Consider the following 23574-nt stretch of genomic DNA (forward strand, 5'->3'; position numbering starts at 1 on the left):
TGCCACTGTGTGACGGTACCCTTAGACACAACAGATTAGCTATATCACACGATAGACTGTGAGATTACTTGGTAGACCATGTGTATTGGATCAGATAGGCATCTCTGTTCTGTATCCTCCCCTCACTTCTATTATGTCGGCAGTGAGGAGACGTCTGAGGTACAGCCCAGGGTCCATGGTGAGCGTGAGATGCCACTTCATCGGCTTCACAGCCATTCTCTGCGGTGGGATTACTCACAGGTGCAGGAAAGTCTGAAGACTACAATTAAATCCATGAGTGTGAGATGAGTCACAATGTCCTTGTAGACGAAACGATATATGGTGGGATGTGAGGGGTAATTACTGCTGGGCACCAGGCGTGAAGAGGGAGAACGTGCCCAGTCATTGATGCAGCCCTCCGCCGTGTACGCCTTGCTCCAGCAGAGACCTGCGATTTACCAAAGTCTCTCCAGGGGGACTACTTCTGTATGGAAGAAGTCATAATTCGTTGCACTCATCTTTTGGTGATCTCCACTGGGCAACATGGCTGCTCACTGACATTTAACTGTTAATTATCACTCTGCGATGTTTACTAAAGAATCATTACGGGTAATGGTAAACCAGTGGTGGAAAGTGAGCCTTCGCCCTAAATATAGAGGACCCATGACCAGTCAGCCGAACTGACAACACACAATATGTGCATCAGACCCAAAAATACATCATAGCAGCTGACCAGTCCTATTCTGCAGCTTTGTGTTTCAGTTCCTCGCCATTTGCAAGGTCACCGCTTGTTGTCGGCAAATGAGAACATTGTTCAAGAGGTGACCATCCATACCTTCTGACCAAAGAAGAAGTGAGGAGGTGATCACTCAAATGATCACTGGCCAAAGAAGATATGGAGAGATGACCACTCATACATGATCAATGGCTGGAGAAAACATTGAGAGGTGACGATCCATACATGATCACTGGTTGGAGAAGATATAGAGAGGTGACCACTGATATGATCTCTGGCTAGACAAGACATGGAGAAGTGACCGTTCATACATGTTCACTGGCCAAATAAGATATGGAAAGATGACTACTCATACATGATCACTGACAGGAGAAAACATGGAGAAGTGACCACTCATGTATGATCACTGATTGGATAAGATATGACGAGGGGACTATTCATTCATTATCACTGGCTGGAGAAGACATGAAGATGAGACCACTCATTACCACTGGCTGCAGAAGATATGAATAGGTGACCACTCATACCTTCTCATACCATGATCACTGGCCAAAAAAGTGAGCAGGTGACCACTCATAAATGATCACTGGTCAAAGAAGATGTGGAAAGATGACCACTCATACATGATTACTGACTGAAGAAAATGTAGAGAGGTGACTACTCATACATGATCACTGGTCAGAGAAGATATAGAGAGGTGACCAATGATACATGATCACTGGCTAGACAAGACATGGAGAGGTGACCATTCATACATGTTCACTGGCCAAAGAAGATGTGAACTGACTACTCATACGTGATTATTGGCTGGACAAGACATGAAGATGAGACCACTCATATGTGATCACTGGCTGCAGAAGATATGAATAGGTGACCACTCATACCATGATCACTGGCCAAAGAAGATGTGGAGAGATGACCACTCATACGTGATTATTGGCTGACAAGACATGAAGGTGAGACCACTCATATATGATCACTGGCTGGAGAAGACATTGAGAAGTGACCACTCATGCATAATGAATGTCTGAAGAAGACTTGTAGAGGAGACCACTCATACGTCATCACTGGCTGGAGAAGACATGGAGAAGTGACTCACTGGCTGGAAAAGACTTGGAGGAGTAAAGGTACCTTCACACTAAGCGAGGTCGCTAGCGAGATTGCTGCTGAGTCACAAGTTTTGTGATGCAACAGCGACCTCAGTAGCGATCTCGCTATGTTTGACAGGTAGCAGCGACCAGGCCCCTGCTGTGAGATCGCTGGTCGTGTCGGAATGGCCTGGACCTTTTATTGATCGTTGAGGTCCCGCTGGGTAGCACACATCGCTGTGTTTGACACCTTACCAATGACCTCGTTGACGACTCAGACACCGACACATAGCCGTGCATTTGCGTTGCCTTTTCCGCACCCCTCCGCTCCGATTGGTGGTCGCTACTGCGTTCTGATTGGCGGTCATGCCTTCAACAGAAGGCGTCATAGTAGCGCTTCCGTCCTAGGTGTCAGAAGAACCGTTGAAGAATAGATAAATCGAAGAGGAGTCGCAGGCCGGAGAACTCTACAACGATCTGCAAACCACCACGCGGTCAGGAACAAAGGACGGAAGGGCTATTGTGTCGCCTCATAAGGCAAGGCCGCCACCAATCAGAACGCAGTAGCGACCACCAATCGGAACTGAATGGGCGCGGAAAAGGCAACGCAAATGCACGCCTGTGTGATTACAACGTCACACAGGACGTCCCTCATCGAGGTCTGAATCGTCATAATAGCAGCCATGTGACAGGGTCACAACGACATCGTTGTACAGGTCGCTACAGGTCGCGGCATCGCTGCTGCGTCGTTGGGAAGATCTCACTGTTTGACATCTCACCAGCGACCACATAGCGACGCAGCAACGATCCCTGACAGGTATCGTTGTCGGGATCGCTTTAGCGTCGCTAAGTGTGACGGGGCCTTAACTACTTATACATGATCACTGGCTGGAGAAGATATGAAGAGGTGACCACTCAAACATGATCACTGGCTGGAGAAAACAATGGTTTGGTAGCCTCGGGTCTGAATTATGACTGATCACACGAGTAGACACCTAACAGCCCCGAACATCTAGGACCATTCTCTGATGTAGGTTACTTTTTAATCATTCCTGAGCTGGGGCAAAAATCATGCAGACGTTCTAAACGTCAGGACCTTGACCATCACTCTCCAATTAACTCCATTTCTTTAAGCCTGAGGAAATTCGCAGGTAGGAATAAGTCAATGTGTGAGGTCTAATTGCCTTGCTGCGTCCCCTCCAGATCTTCAGGCTTCAGTATTGTCTTATTCCAGCTTAATGAACTCTTAATGCATGGACCGCCATGATGAATAGGAACTGCTGTAGATGACGTATGGCTCTAGTGCTGCAAAACTACATCCTTCATTGGCTTCTGCTGCCCTGGTCAATAATTGATCTTAGGATAAGGACAGTTTTTTTGCCATCAATGTATTAGAAAAGCCCCTGCAGTAAGACAGGCCGGTAAAACATCAGGGGTATTGTGAGTACCAAACTCCTGGCGCATTGGCGACTCCTGCTTATATCCTATCCCTCCTGGAGCCTTGAAATATCACAAGTCACTAATTTACCCACAAGTCTATAGATTATCTGATAATTAGCTATCTTTCTGCGTTATTGTTTTCACTCTTACTACATAAAAGGTTAAGTCATAGATGTGAATAAATTATCGAGCCCGCCGTGTATTTGACGCCCCGTGTGCATGTGATTAACAATGTTCTAATGTGCCGAGATAAGTGAACCCAGGCAACCATCCCAGAGCTGCTCTTCGGTAATTTGCCTGAAATAATTGTGCTTAATATAGGTGCTACATAGCGACATTGCCACAACTGCACAAGCCCGGTTCACGCCTCAGCCCTGCATACAATTAGCCTTTCATGCAGAAACACTCCGTGCCGGGGGCTCATAGCCTGAGAGCAGCATTGCACCAGGGAGCCTCGAAAGACACAGGCAGATGACAGATACAAGATAACGCCACTAAAATCCTGAACTTCACCATTACCCATCCTCTGTGCAACATAATTCTACTTCAATCAAAGGCTTATTAGAGCCACCGGGTCCGACCAACCTAATTATGTGACTCCAACCCATATCCAAAGCTTTCAAGCTTATGAGTGGACTACTGTCAAGACTGATAAATGGGTAGGCAATACATATAGAAGAGGATGGGTGCAATGACATAACAATCCTGGTTTATATGTCAATAGGGGACATTGGAAAGCTTGGTCATGACTAGGCAGCGATTTGCATCTGTTTCATCCATGAAGACCACAAAGGTTACTCCCTGATTGGAATCTCAGGACCTTTCGTAATATATATGACACAAACCCAAGTGTTACACTCTCTGTTAAATTTGGGTGACTACAGCCTCTGTATAAACAATAATATTGAAACCCCTAAAATTGGTATAAAACATAGGAATGTGATTTGCAGCAGAGCTAAGAAGCAAAGGGAGAAGAGAGATGCCAAAAAATACAAAAATTCAAGATAGTGGAGGCGTCAAGAGCAATAGCAGGTATACCAAGAGAAGTAAAGTCAAGGACGGGGTAAAGACAAAGGAAAAACTAAGAGCCAAAATCTAAAATTAATAGCAGAAATATATCCTGAACTAAAGCCAATGGCAAGACTCGAGGAGAGGCCAAAAGAAAATGGGTAAGACACATCGAAGACAAAAAGTAGTAATACATCTCAAACTAAAGGCAAATACAATACTAGAGAAAAGATCAAATGAGAGTTTGGAGCCACCATCTAAGCATTAATGCACTTAGAACCAAAGCCAATGATAGGCTGGGAGATAAGACCCGATGAAGGGTTGGAGCCACCACCCAAAATCACCTTTTAAGGCTAAGACAAGACTGAAGAAGAGGCCAAAGAGAGACTAGAGCAACTAAGCAAAATAAGAAATATGTTTAAAACTGAAGGCAAATAAAAGGCTTGACACAAAACCCAAGTGAGAGGCTGGAGACACCAACTAAAAGAAGAATTACATCTAGAACTAAAGCCAATGACAAGACTGGAAATGAGGGCAAAGGGAAGATTGGATCCACCATCTAAAACCAAAGGCAGAAATGAGTCTCCAAGTCTACAATTAAAAGCAAAGACAAGACTGGAGAAAAAGCTAAAAGGAAGGTAGGAGCCACAATTTAAAACCAAGAGCAAACATATAGCTAGATCTAAAGTCTACGACAAGACTGGAGAAGACACCAAAAGGAAGTGTAGAGCCACAACATAAAATCAAGAGCAAACATATGTTTAGAACTGATGGTAAAAACAAGAGAAGAAGGACATGAGGGCAAATGAAAGCCTGGAGCGACAATCTAAGATCAAGAACAGAAGTATGTCTAGAAATGAAGGAAAAGACAAGACAATAGAAGCCGTCAAAAGAAAGGTTGGATCTACCGTCCAAGAGCAAACATGTGTCTAGAAATAAATCTAACAACATAACTGAAGAGAAGAGAAAAAAAAAAAAGCTGGAGCCACCGTCTAAGTCCAAGAATAGAAATATGTCTAGAACTGAAGGGAAATAAAAAATCTACAGATAAGGACAATATAGAAGAGGAGCGGTGCAGTGACAAAACAATGCCTGGAGCCACCATCCAAAAAGCAGGATTACATCTAGAATTAAATCCAAAGGCAAAACTGAAAATAAGGGTAAAAGAAAGGTAGGAGCCACCATCTAAAACTAAGCGCAAATATACATTTAGAACTAAAGCCAATAACAAGACTGGAGAAGAGGCCAAAAGAAAGGTAGGAGCCATCATCTACAACCAAGGACAGAATGGATGTTTAAAATTGTAAGGAAATAGAAGACGTCTGAAGCCACGATCCAAAAGCAGAGGTAGTTTAGAACTTATGCCAAAGGCAAGATTGGGTTAGGGACAAATTAAAGGCTGCAGAATTCACTCAAGAGCAGAAATACGTCTATCCTTAAAGCCAATGACTAGTGCGCAGATGAGGCTAAAGGAAATTTGGAGCCATTATGTAAGACCAAGAGCAAAGTCTATGAACAGACTAGAGGAGATGCTAAAAAGAAAGCTAGAGCCACCGTTCAAAAGCAAGAACATAAACAGGTTTAGCACTGAAGGCAAAGACAAGACCAAAGAAGAAGCTGGAGCCACCATCCAAGGGCAGAAATACAGCTTGAACTAAATCCAACGACATTAGGGCAGAAGAACGGCTGAAGTTACCATTGAAAGGTAGAAATACATCTAAAACCAGGGACAAGCTTGGACATGAGGGCCAACAAATAAGAAGGGAGCAACCATCCAAAAGCAGAAGAATAACATTGTGGCAGGAGCTAGCGGCCAGGAGGAAAAAATACTTCTAAGAAGAGAGCCAATGAGTTCAAGAAACATTAGGGATCTACTAGGACAAAGTTTAGGATGAAGGAGGAACTACGAATGAAGAGAAGACCCAAGAATGAAGAACTACTAGAAGATCCGATCCATCTACAATTTGAGAACAGAAAAATCAACTATTAATCGCAATCTAGACTGGATTTCACCGAGGAGTTTTTAAAACCAGGACCAAACTGATCTGCACAGAGGTCACACAGTCACGTTGTGGCAACATTTCTTTTTTCCTTTCTTGTTTTCAAGATGTCACCAATCACATAAAAACCCATAAAACTGGAGCAATGCAAGAAGACCTCCAATGATACCGTTTTTCTCGGGTCTTCCCCCACTAGTGACAATGACTACTTACGTTTTGACATAAGGGTCAGAAAATCCATTGACGTCCATAGCAGCGAGATGGGCGCAACGTATGATGCCAACTACGAGCCCCCCGCGTTCAGTGCTGTATGTGAGAGACAGAAGGATCCGCCCTCGTTCCTCTAGTTCCCACTCTTGACAGCGCTCCAGCTGAGGACACAGAGAAGGGGGCACAGACTCGTTACCCGGAATAGGATTTTAGATTCCTAATTTATAGTATTATTACACAAGAACTGGTAAAAGTAGGATTAAAAATACATGCCTTCCGTCGTTCAAAACCAGCGCCCCTCCTGGCCACAGGTTGTGTCTGGTATTGCAGTTGAGCCCTATTGACCTGAATGGAGGAGAGCGGCACTACCAGACACAACCCATGGCTCAGAGAGGCGGCGTTTTCTTCCTCCTCGACAACTCTTAATATTTCTCCTCTCCCGATGCTGCATTATATATTGGCTGAGAGCACAGAGACGCACATATAACTCAGCCATAGAGTTCAGGGACATCCGCAGAAGCTGTCATTGTGCGCAGAAGCTGTCATTGTGCATCTCTGTGCACTTCACACTGAATCTGTTCCCAACCCCCGCAGGTGCCGAAGGAAAAAAAGTGTATGGAAAGCAGAAGAAAGGAAGATGTGGGGGAGACAGACTGAGGATACAGACAGGGGGGCTAAAATAAAAAGCTGAATTACAGAACAGATGAGACAGGTAGGAAAAGGCAAATCATAGAGGAAAAGGGGGGAAGGGGGCGCTGTCTATAATACAGGAGAACATCTCCACCAGGGGCAGCGCTGAGTACACAGAGGAGGAGGCACTGTCTATAATACAGGAGAACATCCCCACCAGGGGCAGCGCTGAGTACACAGATGAGGAGGCGCTGTCTATAATACAGGGGAACATCTCCACCAGGGGCAGCACTGAGTACACAGAGGAGGAGGCGCTGTCTATAATACAGGGGAACATCTCCACCAGGGGCAGCACTGAGTACACAGAGGAGGGGGCGCTGTCTATAATACAGGGGAACATCCCCACCAGGGGCAGCGCTGAGTACACAGAGGAGGAGGCGCTGTGTATAATACAGGGGAACATCCCCACCAGGGGCAGCGCTGAGTACACAGAGGAGGGGGCGCTGTCTATAATACAGGGGAACATCCCCACCAGGGGCAGCGCTGAGTACACAGAGGAGGAGGCGCTGTGTATAATACAGGGGAACATCCCCACCAGGGGCAGCGCTGAGTACACAGATGAGGGGGTGCTGTCTATAATACAGGAGAACATCTCCACCAGGGGCAGCGCTGAGTACACAGAGGAGGAGGCGCTGTCTATAATACAGGAGAACATCTCCACCAGGGGCAGCGCTGAGTACACAGAGGAGGAGGCGCTGTATAATACAGGGGAACATCCCCACCAGGGGCAGCGCTGAGTACACAGATGAGGGGGTGCTGTCTATAATACAGGAGAACATCTCCACCAGGGGCAGCGCTGAGTACACAGAGGAGGAGGCGCTGTCTATAATACAGGAGAACATCTCCACCAGGGGCAGCGCTGAGTACACAGAGGAGGAGGCGCTGTCTATAATACAGGAGAACATCTCCACCAGGGGCAGCGCTGAGTACACAGATGAGGAGGCGCTGTCTATAATACAGGAGAACATCCCCACCAGGGGCAGCACTGAGTACACAGAGGAGGAGGCGCTGTCTATAATACAGGAGAACATCTCCACCAGGGGCAGCGCTGAGTACACAGAGGAGGAGGCGCTGTATAATACAGGGGAACATCTCCACCAGGGGCAGCGCTGAGTACACAGAGGAGGGGGCGCTGTCTATAATACAGGAGAACATCTCCACCAGGGGCAGCACTGAGTACACAGAGGAGGAGGCACTGTCTATAATACAGGAGAACATCCCCACCAGGGGCAGCGCTGAGTACACAGAGGAGGAGGCGCTGTCTATAATACAGGAGAACATCTCCACCAGGGGCAGCGCTGAGTACACAGAGGAGGGGGCGCTGTATAATACAGGAGAACATCCCCACCAGGGGCAGCGCTGAGTACACGGAGGAGGGGGCGCTGTCTATAATACAGGAGAACATCTCCACCAGGGGCAGCACTGAGTACACAGAGGAGGAGGCGCTGTCTATAATACAGGGGAACATCCCCACCAGGGGCAGCGCTGAGTACACAGATGAGGGGGCGCTGTATATAATACAGGAGAACATCCCCACCAGGGGCAGCGCTGAGTACACAGAGGAGGAGGCGCTGTCTATAATACAGGAGAACATCCCCACCAGGGGCAGCGCTGAGTACACAGAGGAGGAGGCGCTGTCTATAATACAGGAGAACATCCCCACCAGGGGCAGCACTGAGTGCACAGAGGAGGAGGCGCTGTCTATAATACAGGAGAACATCCCCACCAGGGGCAGCACTGAGTACACAGAGGAGGGGGCGCTGTCTATAATACAGGAGAACATCCCCACCAGGGGCAGCGCTGAGTACACAGAGGAGGAGGCGCTGTCTATAATACAGGAGAACATCCCCACCAGGGGCAGCACTGAGTACACAGAGGAGGGGGCGCTGTCTATAATACAGGAGAACATCCCCACCAGGGGCAGCGCTGAGTACACAGAGGAGGAGGCGCTGTCTATAATACAGGAGAACATCCCCACCAGGGGCAGCACTGAGTACACAGAGGAGGGGGCGCTGTCTATAATAGAGGAGAACATCCCCACCAGGGGCAGCGCTGAGTACACAGAGGAGGGGGCGCTGTCTATAATACAGGAGAACATCCCCACCAGGGGCAGCACTGAGTACACAGAGGAGGGGGCGCTGTATAAAATACAGGAGAACATCCCCACCAGGGGCAGCACTGAGTACACAGAGGAGGAGGCGCTGTGTATAATACAGGAGAACATCCCCACCAGGGGCAGCACTGAGTACACAGAGGAGGAGGCGCTGTGTATAATACAGGAGAACATCCCCACCAGGGGCAGCACTGAGTACACAGAGGAGGAGGCGCTGTCTATAATACAGGAGAACATCCCCACCAGGGGCAGCGCTGAGTACACAGAGGAGGAGGCGCTGTCTATAATACAGGAGAACATCCCCACCAGGGGCAGCGCTGAGTACACAGAGGAGGAGGCGCTGTCTATAATACAGGAGAACATCTCCACCAGGGGCAGCGCTGAGTACACAGAGGAGGAGGCGCTGTGTATAATACAGGAGAACATCTCCACCAGGGGCAGCACTGAGTACACAGAGGAGGAGGCGCTGTGTATAATACAGGAGAACATCCCCACCAGGGGCAGCGCTGAGTACACAGAGGAGGAGGCGCTGTCTATAATACAGGAGAACATCTCCACCAGGGGCAGCGCTGAGTACACAGAGGAGGAGGCGCTGTGTATAATACAGGAGAACATCTCCACCAGGGGCAGCACTGAGTACACAGAGGAGGAGGCGCTGTGTATAATACAGGAGAAAATCCCCACCAGGGGCAGCACTGAGTACACAGAGGAGGAGGCGCTGTCTATAATACAGGAGAACATCTCCACCAGGGGCAGCACTGAGTACACAGAGGAGGAGGCGCTGTCTATAATACAGGAGAACATCTCCACCAGGGGCAGCACTGAGTACACAGAGGAGGAGGCGCTGTGTATAATACAGGAGAACATCCCCACCAGGGGCAGCGCTGAGTACACAGAGGAGGGGGCGCTGTCTATAATACAGGAGAAAATCCCCACCAGGGGCAGCGCTGAGTACACAGAGGAGGGGGCGCTGTGTATAATACAGGAGAAAATCCCCACCAGGGGCAGCACTGAGTACACAGAGGAGGAGGCGCTGTGTATAATACAGGAGAAAATCCCCACCAGGGGCAGCGCTGAGTACACAGAGGAGGGGGCGCTGTCTATAATACAGGAGAACATCCCCACCAGGGGCAGCGCTGAGTACACAGAGGAGGGGGCGCTGTATATAATACAGGGGAACATCCCCACCAGGGGCAGCACTGAGTACACAGAGGAGGAGGCGCTGTGTATAATACAGGAGAAAATCCCCACCAGGGGCAGCGCTGAGTACACAGATGAGGGGGCGCTGTCTATAATAGAGGAGAATATCCCCACCAGGGGCAGCACTGAGTACACAGAGGAGGGGGCGCTGTCTATAATACAGGAGAACATCTCCACCAGGGGCAGCACTGAGTACACAGAGGAGGGGGCGCTGTCTATAATACAGGAGAACATCCTCACCAGGGGCAGCACTGAGTACACAGAGGAGGGGGCGCTGTATAATACAGGAGAACATCCTCACCAGGGGCAGCACTGAGTACACAGAGGAGGAGGCGCTGTGTATAATACAGGAGAAAATCCCCACCAGGGGCAGCGCTGAGTACACAGATGAGGGGGCGCTGTCTATAATAGAGGAGAACATCCCCACCAGGGGCAGCACTGAGTACACAGAGGAGGGGGCGCTGTCTATAATACAGGAGAACATCCCCACCAGGGGCAGCACTGAGTACACAGAGGAGGGGGCGCTGTCTATAATACAGGAGAACATCTCCACCAGGGGCAGCGCTGAGTACACAGAGGAGGGGGCGCTGTCTATAATACAGGAGAACATCCCCACCAGGGGCAGCGCTGAGTACACAGAGGAGGGGGCACTGTCTATAATACGGGAGAACATCTCCACCAGGGGCAGCGCTGAGTACACAGAGGAGGGGGCGCTGTATATAATACAGGGGAACATCCCCACCAGGGGCAGCGCTGAGTACACAGAGGAGGGGGCGCTGTCTATAATACAGGAGAACATCTCCACCAGGGGCAGCACTGAGTACACAGAGGAGGGGGCGCTGTCTATAATACAGGAGAACATCCCCACCAGGGGCAGCGCTGAGTACACAGAGGAGGGGGCGCTGTCTATAATACAGGGGAACATCCCCACCAGGGGCAGCGCTGAGTACACAGAGGAGGGGGCGCTGTCTATAATACAGGAGAACATCCCCACCAGGGGCAGCGCTGAGTACACAGAGGAGGGGGCGCTGTCTATAATACAGGGGAACATCCCCACCAGGGGCAGCGCTGAGTACACAGAGGAGGGGGCGCTGTCTATAATACAGGGGAACATCCCCACCAGGGGCAGCACTGAGTACACAGAGGAGGAGGCGCTGTCTATAATACAGGAGAACATCTCCACCAGGGGCAGCGCTGAGTACACGGAGGAGGGGGCGCTGTGTATAATACAGGAGAACATCCCCACCAGGGGCAGCACTGAGTACACAGAGGAGGAGGCGCTGTCTATAATACAGGAGAACATCCCCACCAGGGGCAGCACTGAGTACACAGAGGAGGAGGCGCTCTCTATAATACAGGAGAACATCTCCACCAGGGGCAGCACTGAGTACACAGAGGAGGGGGCGCTGTATAATACAGGAGAACATCCCCACCAGGGGCAGCGCTGAGTACACAGAGGAGGGGGCGCTGTCTATAATACAGGAGAACATCCACACCAGGGGCAGCACTGAGTACACAGAGGAGGAGGCGCTCTCTATAATACAGGAGAACATCTCCACCAGGGGCAGCACTGAGTACACAGAGGAGGGGGCGCTGTATAATACAGGGGAACATCCCCACCAGGGGCAGCGCTGAGTACACAGAGGAGGGGGCGCTGTCTATAATACAGGAGAACATCCACACCAGGGGCAGCACTGAGTACACAGAGGAGGAGGCGCTGTCTATAATACAGGAGAACATCCCCACCAGGGGCAGCACTGAGTACACAGAGGAGGAGGCGCTCTCTATAATACAGGAGAACATCTCCACCAGGGGCAGCACTGAGTACACAGAGGAGGAGGCGCTGTGTATAATACAGGAGAACATCCCCACCAGGGGCAGCACTGAGTACACAGAGGAGGAGGCGCTGTGTATAATACAGGAGAACATCCCCACCAGGGGCAGCACTGAGTACACAGAGGAGGAGGCGCTGTCTATAATACAGGAGAACATCCCCACCAGGGGCAGCACTGAGTACACAGAGGAGGGGGCGCTGTATAATACAGGAGAACATCCCCACCAGGGGCAGCACTGAGTACACAGAGGAGGCGCTGTCTATAATACAGGAGAACATCTCCACCAGGGGCAGCACTGAGTACACAGAGGAGGAGGCGCTGTCTATAATACAGGAGAACATCCCCACCAGGGGCAGCACTGAGTACACAGAGGAGGGGACGCTGTCTATAATACAGGAGAACATCCCCACCAGGGGCAGCGCTGAGTACACAGAGGAGGGGGCGCTGTCTATAATACAGGAGAACATCCCCACCAGGGGCAGCACTGAGTACACAGAGGAGGAGGCGCTGTCTATAATACAGGAGAACATCCCCACCAGGGGCAGCACTGAGTACACAGAGGAGGGGACGCTGTCTATAATACAGGAGAACATCCCCACCAGGGGCAGCGCTGAGTACACAGAGGAGGGGGCGCTGTCTATAATACAGGAGAACATCCACACCAGGGGCAGCACTGAGTACACAGAGGAGGAGGCACTGTCTATAATACAGGAGAACATCTCCACCAGGGGCAGCGCTGAGTACACAGAGGAGGAGGCGCTGTCTATAATACAGGAGAACATCCCCACCAGGGGCAGCACTGAGTACACAGAGGAGGGGGCGCTGTCTATAATACAGGAGAACATCCCCACCAGGGGCAGCACTGAGTACACAGAGGAGGGGGCGCTGTCTATAATACAGGAGAACATCCCCACCAGGGGCAGCACTGAGTACACAGAGGAGGGGGCGCTGTCTATAATACAGGAGAACATCCCCACCAGGGGCAGCACTGAGTACACAGAGGAGGAGGCGCTGTCTATAATACAGGAGAACATCCCCACCAGGGGCAGCACTGAGTACACAGAGGAGGGGGCGCTGTCTATAATACAGGAGAACATCCCCACCAGGGGCAGCGCTGAGTACACAGAGGAGGAGGCGCTGTCTATAATACAGGAGAACATCCCCACCAGGGGCAGCACTGAGTACACAGAGGAGGAGGCGCTCTCTATAATACAGGAGAACATCTCCACCAGGGGCAGCACTGAGTACACAGAGGAGGGGGCGCTGTATAATACAGGAGAACATCCCCACCAGGGGCAGCGCTGAGTACACAGAGGAGGAGGCGCTGTCTATAATACAGGAGAACATCCCCACCAGGGGCAGCACTGAGTACACAGAGGAGGGGGCGCTGTCTATAATACAGGAGAACATCCCCACCAGGGGCAGCGCTGAGTACACAGAGGAGGAGGCGCTGTCTATAATACAGGAGAACATCCCCACCAGGGGCAGCACTGAGTACACAGAGGAGGAGGCGCTCTCTATAATACAGGAGAACATCTCCACCAGGGGCAGCACTGAGTACACAGAGGAGGGGGCGCTGTATAATACAGGAGAACATCCCCACCAGGGGCAGCGCTGAGTACACAGAGGAGGGGGCGCTGTCTATAATACAGGAGAACATCTCCACCAGGGGCAGCGCTGAGTACACAGAGCAGGAGGCGCTGTCTATAATACAGGAGAACATCTCCACCAGGGGCAGCACTGAGTACACAGAGGAGGGGGCGCTGTCTATAATACAGGAGAACATCCCCACCAGGGGCAGCACTGAGTACACAGAGGAGGGGGCGCTGTCTATAATACAGGAGAACATCCCCACCAGGGGCAGCACTGAGTACACAGAGGAGGGGGCGCTGTGTATAATACAGGAGAACATCTCCACCAGGGGCAGCACTGAGTACACAGAGGAGGAGGCGCTGTCTATAATACAGGAGAACATCTCCACCAGGGGCAGCACTGAGTACACAGAGGAGGGGGCGCTGTCTATAATACAGGAGAACATCCCCACCAGGGGCAGCACTGAGTACACAGAGGAGGAGGCGCTGTCTATAATACAGGAGAACATCCCCACCAGGGGCAGCACTGAGTACACAGAGGAGGAGGCCCTGTCTATAATACAGGAGAACATCTCCACCAGGGGCAGCACTGAGTACACAGAGGAGGAGGCGCTGTCTATAATACAGGAGAACATCCCCACCAGGGGCAGCGCTGAGTACACAGAGGAGGAGGCGCTGTCTATAATACAGGAGAAAATCCCCACCAGGGGCAGCACTGAGTACACAGAGGAGGAGGCACTGTATAATACAGGAGAAAATCCCCACCAGGGGCAGCACTGAGTACACAGAGGAGGAGGCGCTGTCTATAATACAGGAGAACATCTCCACCAGGGGCAGCACTGAGTACACAGAGGAGGAGGCGCTGTCTATAATACAGGAGAACATCCCCACCAGGGGCAGCGCTGAGTACACAGAGGAGGAGGCGCTGTATATAATACAGGAGAACATCCCCACCAGGGGCAGCACTGAGTACACAGAGGAGGGGGCGCTGTCTATAATACAGGAGAACATCCCCACCAGGGGCAGCACTGAGTACACAGAGGAGGAGGCGCTCTCTATAATACAGGAGAACATCTCCACCAGGGGCAGCACTGAGTACACAGAGGAGGGGGCGCTGTCTATAATACAGGAGAACATCCCCACCAGGGGCAGCACTGAGTACACAGAGGAGGGGGCGCTGTCTATAATACAGGAGAACATCCCCACCAGGGGCAGCACTGAGTACACAGAGGAGGAGGCGCTCTCTATAATACAGGAGAACATCTCCACCAGGGGCAGCACTGAGTACACAGAGGAGGGGGCGCTGTCTATAATACAGGAGAACATCCCCACCAGGGGCAGCACTGAGTACACAGAGGAGGAGGCGCTGTCTATAATACAGGAGAACATCTCCACCAGGGGCAGCGCTGAGTACACAGAGGAGGGGGCGCTGTCTATAATACAGGAGAACATCCCCACCAGGGGCAGCGCTGAGTACACAGAGGAGGAGGCGCTGTCTATAATACAGGGGAACATCCCCACCAGGGGCAGCACTGAGTACACAGAGGAGGAGGCGCTGTGTATAATACAGGAGAACATCCCCACCAGGGGCAGCGCTGAGTACACAGAGGAGGGGGCGCTGTCTATAATACAGGAGAACATCCCCACCAGGGGCAGCGCTGAGTACACAGAGGAGGAGGCGCTGTCTATAATACAGGGGAACATCCCCACCAGGGGCAGCACTGAGTACACAGAGGAGGAGGCGCTGTGTATAATACAGGAGAACATCCCCACCAGGGGCAGCGCTGAGTACACAGAGGAGGGGGCGCTGTCTATAATACAGGAGAACATCCACACCAGGGGCAGAACTGAGTACACAGAGGAGGAGGCGCTGTCTATAATACAGGAGAACATCTCCACCAGGGGCAGCACTGAGTACACAGAGGAGGAGGCGCTGTCTATAATACAGGAGAACATCCCCACCAGGGGCAGCACTGAGTACACAGAGGAGGAGGCCCTGTATATAATACAGGAGAACATCCCCACCAGGGGCAGCACTGAGTACACAGAGGAGGAGGCCCTGTATATAATACAGGAGAACATCTCCACCAGGGGCAGCGCTGAGTACACAGAGGAGGAGGCCCTGTATATAATACAGGGGAACATCTCCACCAGGGGCAGCGCTGAGTACACAGATGAGGGGGCGCTGTCTATAATACAGGAGAACATCCCCACCAGGGGCAGCGCTGAGTACACAGAGGAGGGGGCGCTGTATAATACAGGAGAACATCCCCACCAGGGGCAGCACTGAGTACACAGAGGAGGGGGCACTGTCTATAATACAGGAGAACATCCCCACCAGGGGCAGCACTGAGTACACAGAGGAGGGGGCGCTGTCTATAATACAGGAGAACATCTCCACCAGGGGCAGCGCTGAGTACACAGAGGAGGGGGCGCTGTCTATAATACAGGAGAACATCTCCACCAGGGGCAGCGCTGAGTACACAGAGGAGGAGGCGCTGTATAATACAGGAGAACATCCCCACCAGGGGCAGCGCTGAGTACACAGAGGAGGGGGCGCTGTCTATAATACAGGAGAACATCCCCACCAGGGGCAGCACTGAGTACACAGAGGAGGGGGCGCTATCTATAATACAGGAGAACATCCCCACCAGGGGCAGCGCTGAGTACACAGAGGAGGGGGCGCTGTCTGTAATACAGGAGAACATCCCCACCAGGGGCAGCGCTGAGTACACAGAGGAGGAGGCCCTGTCTATAATACAGGAGAACATCCCCACCAGGGGCAGCACTGAGTACACAGAGGAGGGGGCGCTGTCTGTAATACAGGAGAACATCCCCACCAGGGGCAGCGCTGAGTACACAGAGGAGGAGGCCCTGTCTATAATACAGGGGAACATCCCCACCAGGGGCAGCACTGAGTACACAGAGGAGGAGGCGCTGTCTATAATACAGGAGAACATCTCCACCAGGGGCAGCGCTGAGTACACAGAGGAGAGGGCGCTGTCTATAATACAGGAGAACATCTCCACCAGGGGCAGCGCTGAGTACACAGAGGAGGAGGCGCTGTCTATAATACAGGAGAACATCTCCACCAGGGGCAGCACTGAGTACACAGAGGAGGGGGCGCTGTCTATAATACAGGAGAACATCCCCACCAGGGGCAGCACTGAGTACACAGAGGAGGAGGCCCTGTCTATAATACAGGAGAACATCCCCACCAGGGGCAGCACTGAGTACACAGAGGAGGGGGCGCTGTCTATAATACAGGGGAACATCTCCACCAGGGGCAGCGCTGAGTACACAGAGGAGGGGGCGCTGTCTATAATACAGGAGAACATCCCCACCAGGGGCAGCGCTGAGTACACAGAGGAGGAGGCGCTGTCTATAATACAGGAGAACATCCCCACCAGGGGCAGCGCTGAGTACACAGAGGACGGGGCGCTGTCTATAATACAGGAGAACATCTCCACCAGGGGCAGCACTGAGTACACAGAGGAGGAGGCGCTGTGTATAATACAGGAGAAAATCCCCACCAGGGGCAGCGCTGAGTACACAGATGAGGAGGCGCTGTCTATAATACAGGAGAACATCTCCACCAGGGGCAGCACTGAGTACACAGAGGAGGAGGCGCTGTCTATAATACAGGAGAACATCCCCACCAGGGGCAGCGCTGAGTACACAGAGGAGGGGGCGCTGTCTATAATACAGGAGAACATCTCCACCAGGGGCAGCACTGAGTACACAGAGGAGGAGGCGCTGTCTATAATACAGGAGAAAATCCCCACCAGGGGCAGCACTGAGTACACAGAGGAGAGGGCGCTGTCTATAATACAGGAGAACATCCCCACCAGGGGCAGCACTGAGTACACAGAGGAGGAGGCGCTGTCTATAATACAGGGGAACATCCCCACCAGGGGCAGCACTGAGTACACAGATGAGGAGGCGCTGTCTATAATACAGGGGAACATCCCCACCAGGGGCAGCGCTGAGTACACAGAGGAGGAGGCGCTGTCTATAATACAGGAGAACATCCCCACCAGGGACAGCACTGAGTACACAGAGGAGGAGGCGCTGCCTATAATAGAGGAGAACATCCCCACCAGGGGCAGCACTGAGTACACAGATGAGGAGGCGCTGTCTATAATACAGGAGAAAATCCCCACCAGGGGCAGCACTGAGTACACAGAGGAGGGGGCGCTGTCTATAATACATGAGAACATCCCCACCAGGGGCAGCACTGAGTACACAGAGGAGGGGGCGCTGTCTATAATACAGGAGAACATCTCCACCAGGGGCAGCGCTGAGTACACAGAGGAGGAGGCGCTGTCTATAATACAGGAGAACGTCCCCACCAGGGGCAGCGCTGAGTACACAGAGGAGGGGGCGCTGTCTATAATACAGGAGAACATCCCCACCAGGGGCAGCACTGAGTACACAGAGGAGGAGGCGCTGTCTATAATACAGGAGAACATCCACACCAGGGGCAGCACTGAGTACACAGAGGAGGAGGCGCTGTCTATAATAGAGGAGAATATCCCCACCAGGGGCAGCACTGAGTACACAGAGGAGGAGGCCCTGTCTATAATACAGGAGAACATCCCCATCAGGGGCAGCACTGAGTACACAGAGGAGGGGGCGCTGTCTATAATACAGGAGAACATCCCCACCAGGGGCAGCACTGAGTACACAGAGGAGGGGGCGCTGTCTATAATACAGGAGAACATCCCCATCAGGGGCAGCACTGAGTACACAGAGGAGGGGGCGCTGTCTATAATACAGGAGAACATCCCCACCAGGGGCAGCACTGAGTACACAGAGGAGGGGGCGCTGTCTATAATACAGGAGAACATCCCCACCAGGGGCAGCACTGAGTACACAGAGGAGGAGGCGCTGTCTATAATACAGGAGAACATCCCCACCAGGGGCAGCACTGAGTACACAGAGGAGGAGGCGCTGTCTATAATACAGGAGAACATCCCCACCAGGGGCAGCACTGAGTACACAGAGGAGGAGGCCCTGTCTATAATACAGGAGAACATCCCCATCAGGGGCAGCACTGAGTACACAGAGGAGGGGGCGCTGTCTATAATACAGGAGAACATCCCCACCAGGAGCAGCGCTGAGTACACAGAGGAGGAGGCGCTGTCTATAATACAGGAGATCATCCCCACCAGGGGCAGCGCTGAGTACACAGAGGAGGGGGCGCTGTCTATAATACAGGAGAACATCCCCACCAGGGGCAGCACTGAGTACACAGAGGAGGGGGCGCTGTCTATAATACAGGAGAACATCTCCACCAGGGGCAGCACTGAGTACACAGAGGAGGAGGCGCTGTCTATAATACAGGAGAACATCCCCACCAGGGGCAGCGCTGAGTACACAGAGGAGGGGGCGCTATCTATAATACAGGAGAATATCCCCACCAGGGGCAGCGCTGAGTACACAGAGGAGGGGGCGCTGTATATAATACAGGAGAACATCTCCACCAGGGGCAGCGCTGAGTACACAGAGGAGGGGGCGCTGTCTATAATACAGGAGAACATCTCCACCAGGGGCAGCACTGAGTACACAGAGGAGGGGGCGCTATCTATAATACAGGAGAACATCCCCACCAGGGGCAGCACTGAGTACACAGAGGAGGGGGCGCTGTCTATAATACAGGAGATCATCCCCACCAGGGGCAGCACTGAGTACACAGAGGAGGAGGCGCTGTCTATAATACAGGAGAACATCCCCACCAGGGGCAGCGCTGAGTACACAGAGGAGGGGGCGCTGTATATAATACAGGAGAACATCTCCACCAGGGGCAGCGCTGAGTACACAGAGGAGGAGGCGCTGTCTATAATACAGGAGAACATCCACACCAGGGGCAGCACTGAGTACACAGAGGAGGAGGCCCTGTCTATAATACAGGAGAACATCCCCATCAGGGGCAGCACTGAGTACACAGAGGAGGGGGCGCTGTCTATAATACAGGAGAACATCCCCACCAGGGGCAGCACTGAGTACACAGAGGAGGAGGCGCTGTCTATAATACAGGAGAACATCCACACCAGGGGCAGCACTGAGTACACAGAGGAGGAGGCCCTGTCTATAATACAGGAGAACATCCCCATCAGGGGCAGCACTGAGTACACAGAGGAGGGGGCGCTGTCTATAATACAGGAGAACATCCCCACCAGGGGCAGCACTGAGTACACAGAGGAGGAGGCGCTGTCTATAATACAGGAGAACATCCCCACCAGGAGCAGCGCTGAGTACACAGAGGAGGAGGCGCTGTCTATAATACAGGAGAACATCCACACCAGGGGCAGCACTGAGTACACAGAGGAGGAGGCGCTGTCTATAATACAGGAGATCATCCCCACCAGGGGCAGCGCTGAGTACACAGAGGAGGGGGCGCTGTCTATAATACAGGAGAACATCCCCACCAGGGGCAGCACTGAGTACACAGAGGAGGGGGCGCTGTCTATAATACAGGAGAACATCTCCACCAGGGGCAGCACTGAGTACACAGAGGAGGAGGCGCTGTCTATAATACAGGAGAACATCCCCACCAGGGGCAGCACTGAGTACACAGAGGAGGAGGCGCTGTCTATAATACAGGAGAACATCCCCACCAGGGGCAGCACTGAGTACACAGAGGAGGGGGCGCTATCTATAATACAGGAGAACATCCCCACCAGGGGCAGCACTGAGTACACAGAGGAGGAGGCGCTGTCTATAATACAGGAGAACATCCCCACCAGGGGCAGCGCTGAGTACACAGAGGAGGGGGCGCTGTCTATAATACAGGAGAACATCCCCACCAGGGGCAGCGCTGAGTACACAGAGGAGGAGGCGCTGTCTATAATACAGGAGAACATCCCCACCAGGGGCAGCACTGAGTACACAGAGGAGGGGGCGCTGTCTATAATACAGGAGAACATCCCCACCAGGGGCAGCACTGAGTACACAGAGGAGGGGGCGCTGTATAATACAGGAGAACATCTCCACCAGGGGCAGCACTGAGTACACAGAGGAGGAGGCGCTGTCTATAATACAGGAGAACATCCCCACCAGGGGCAGCACTGAGTACACAGAGGAGGAGGCACTGTCTATAATACAGGAGAACATCCCCACCAGGGGCAGCGCTGAGTACACAGAGGAGGGGGCGCTATCTATAATACAGGAGAACATCCCCACCAGGGGCAGCACTGAGTACACAGAGGAGGGGGCGCTATCTATAATACAGGAGAACATCCCCACCAGGGGCAGCACTGAGTACACAGAGGAGGGGGCACTGTCTATAATACAGGAGAACATCCCCACCAGGGGCAGCGCTGAGTACACAGAGGAGGGGACGCTCTCTATAATACAGGAGAACATCCCCACCAGGGGCAGCACTGAGTACACAGAGGAGGGGGCACTGTCTATAATACAGGAGAACATCCCCACCAGGGGCAGCGCTGAGTACACAGAGGAGGGGGCGCTATCTATAATACAGGAGAACATCCCCACCAGGGGCAGCACTGAGTACACAGAGGAGGAGGCGCTATCTATAATACAGGAGAACATCCCCACCAGGGGCAGCACTGAGTACACAGAGGAGGAGGCGCTGTCTATAATACAGGAGAATATCCCCACCAGGGGCAGCGCTGAGTACACAGAGGAGGGGGCGCTGTATATAATACAGGAGAACATCTCCACCAGGGGCAGCGCTGAGTACACAGAGGAGGGGGCGCTGTCTATAATACAGGAGATCATCCCCACCAGGGGCAGCACTGAGTACACAGAGGAGGAGGCGCTGTCTATAATACAGGAGAATATCCCCACCAGGGGCAGCGCTGAGTACACAGAGGAGGGGGCGCTGTCTATAATACAGGAGAACATCTCCACCAGGGGCAGCACTGAGTACACAGAGGAGGGGGCGCTGTCTATAATACAGGAGAACATCCCCACCAGGGGCAGCACTGAGTACACAGAGGAGGGGGCGCTGTCTATAATACAGGAGATCATCCCCACCAGGGGCAGCACTGAGTACACAGAGGAGGGGGCGCTGTCTATAATACAGGAGAACATCTCCACCAGGGGCAGCACTGAGTACACAGAGGAGGGGGCGCTATCTATAATACAGGAGAACATCCCCACCAGGGGCAGCACTGAGTACACAGAGGAGGGGGCGCTGTCTATAATACAGGAGAACATCCCCACCAGGGGCAGCACTGAGTACACAGAGGAGGAGGCGCTGTCTATAATACAGGAGAACATCCCCACCAGGGGCAGCACTGAGTACACAGAGGAGGGGGCGCTGTCTATAATACAGGAGAACATCCCCACCAGGGGCAGCACTGAGTACACAGAGGAGGAGGCGCTGTCTATAATACAGGAGATCATCCCCACCAGGGGCAGCGCTGAGTACACAGAGGAGGGGGCGCTGTCTATAATACAGGAGAACATCCCCACCAGGGGCAGCACTGAGTACACAGAGGAGGGGGCGCTGTCTATAATACAGGAGAACATCTCCACCAGGGGCAGCACTGAGTACACAGAGGAGGAGGCGCTGTCTATAATACAGGAGAACATCCCCACCAGGGGCAGCGCTGAGTACACAGAGGAGGGGGCGCTATCTATAATACAGGAGAATATCCCCACCAGGGGCAGCGCTGAGTACACAGAGGAGGGGGCGCTGTATATAATACAGGAGAACATCTCCACCAGGGGCAGCGCTGAGTACACAGAGGAGGGGGCGCTGTCTATAATACAGGAGAACATCTCCACCAGGGGCAGCGCTGAGTACACAGAGGAGGGGGCGCTGTCTATAATACAGGAGAACATCCCCACCAGGGGCAGCGCTGAGTACACAGAGGAGGGGGCGCTGTCTATAATACAGGGGAACATCCCCACCAGGGGCAGCACTGAGTACACAGAGGAGGGGGCGCTATCTATAATACAGGAGAACATCCCCACCAGGGGCAGCACTGAGTACACAGAGGAGGAGGCGCTGTCTATAATACAGGAGAACATCCCCACCAGGGGCAGCGCTGAGTACACAGAGGAGGAGGCGCTGTCTATAATACAGGAGATCATCCCCACCAGGGGCAGCGCTGAGTACACAGAGGAGGGGGCGCTGTCTATAATACAGGAGAACATCCCCACCAGGGGCAGCACTGAGTACACAGAGGAGGGGGCGCTGTCTATAATACAGGAGAACATCCCCACCAGGGGCAGCACTGAGTACACAGAGGAGGGGGCGCTGTCTATAATACAGGAGAACATCCCCACCAGGGGCAGCACTGAGTACACAGAGGAGGGGGCGCTATCTATAATACAGGAGAACATCCCCACCAGGGGCAGCGCTGAGTACACAGAGGAGGAGGCGCTGTCTATAATACAGGAGATCATCCCCACCAGGGGCAGCGCTGAGTACACAGAGGAGGGGGCGCTGTCTATAATACAGGAGAACATCCCCACCAGGGGCAGCACTGAGTACACAGAGGAGGGGGCGCTGTCTATAATACAGGAGAACATCTCCACCAGGGGCAGCACTGAGTACACAGAGGAGGAGGCGCTGTCTATAATACAGGAGAACATCCCCACCAGGGGCAGCGCTGAGTACACAGAGGAGGGGGCGCTATCTATAATACAGGAGAATATCCCCACCAGGGGCAGCGCTGAGTACACAGAGGAGGGGGCGCTGTATA

The 23574-nt window shown here is 52.7% G+C and overlaps 1 protein-coding gene across 1 annotated transcript in view; it reads right to left on the reverse strand.

Moving 5' to 3' along the window:
• Window positions 1-23574, reverse strand: part of DOC2A (double C2 domain alpha) — a 97327-nt gene that overhangs the window by 4553 nt on the left and 69200 nt on the right. The window contains exon 8 of the mRNA XM_069735013.1: window positions 6465-6622. Coding sequence (XP_069591114.1) covers window positions 6465-6622 — 158 coding nt within the window. The remainder of the gene's footprint in view (window positions 1-6464; window positions 6623-23574) is intronic.

This window comes from Ranitomeya imitator, chromosome 7 (genome assembly GCF_032444005.1).
Source record: "Ranitomeya imitator isolate aRanImi1 chromosome 7, aRanImi1.pri, whole genome shotgun sequence".
Taxonomy (NCBI): domain Eukaryota; kingdom Metazoa; phylum Chordata; class Amphibia; order Anura; family Dendrobatidae; genus Ranitomeya; species Ranitomeya imitator.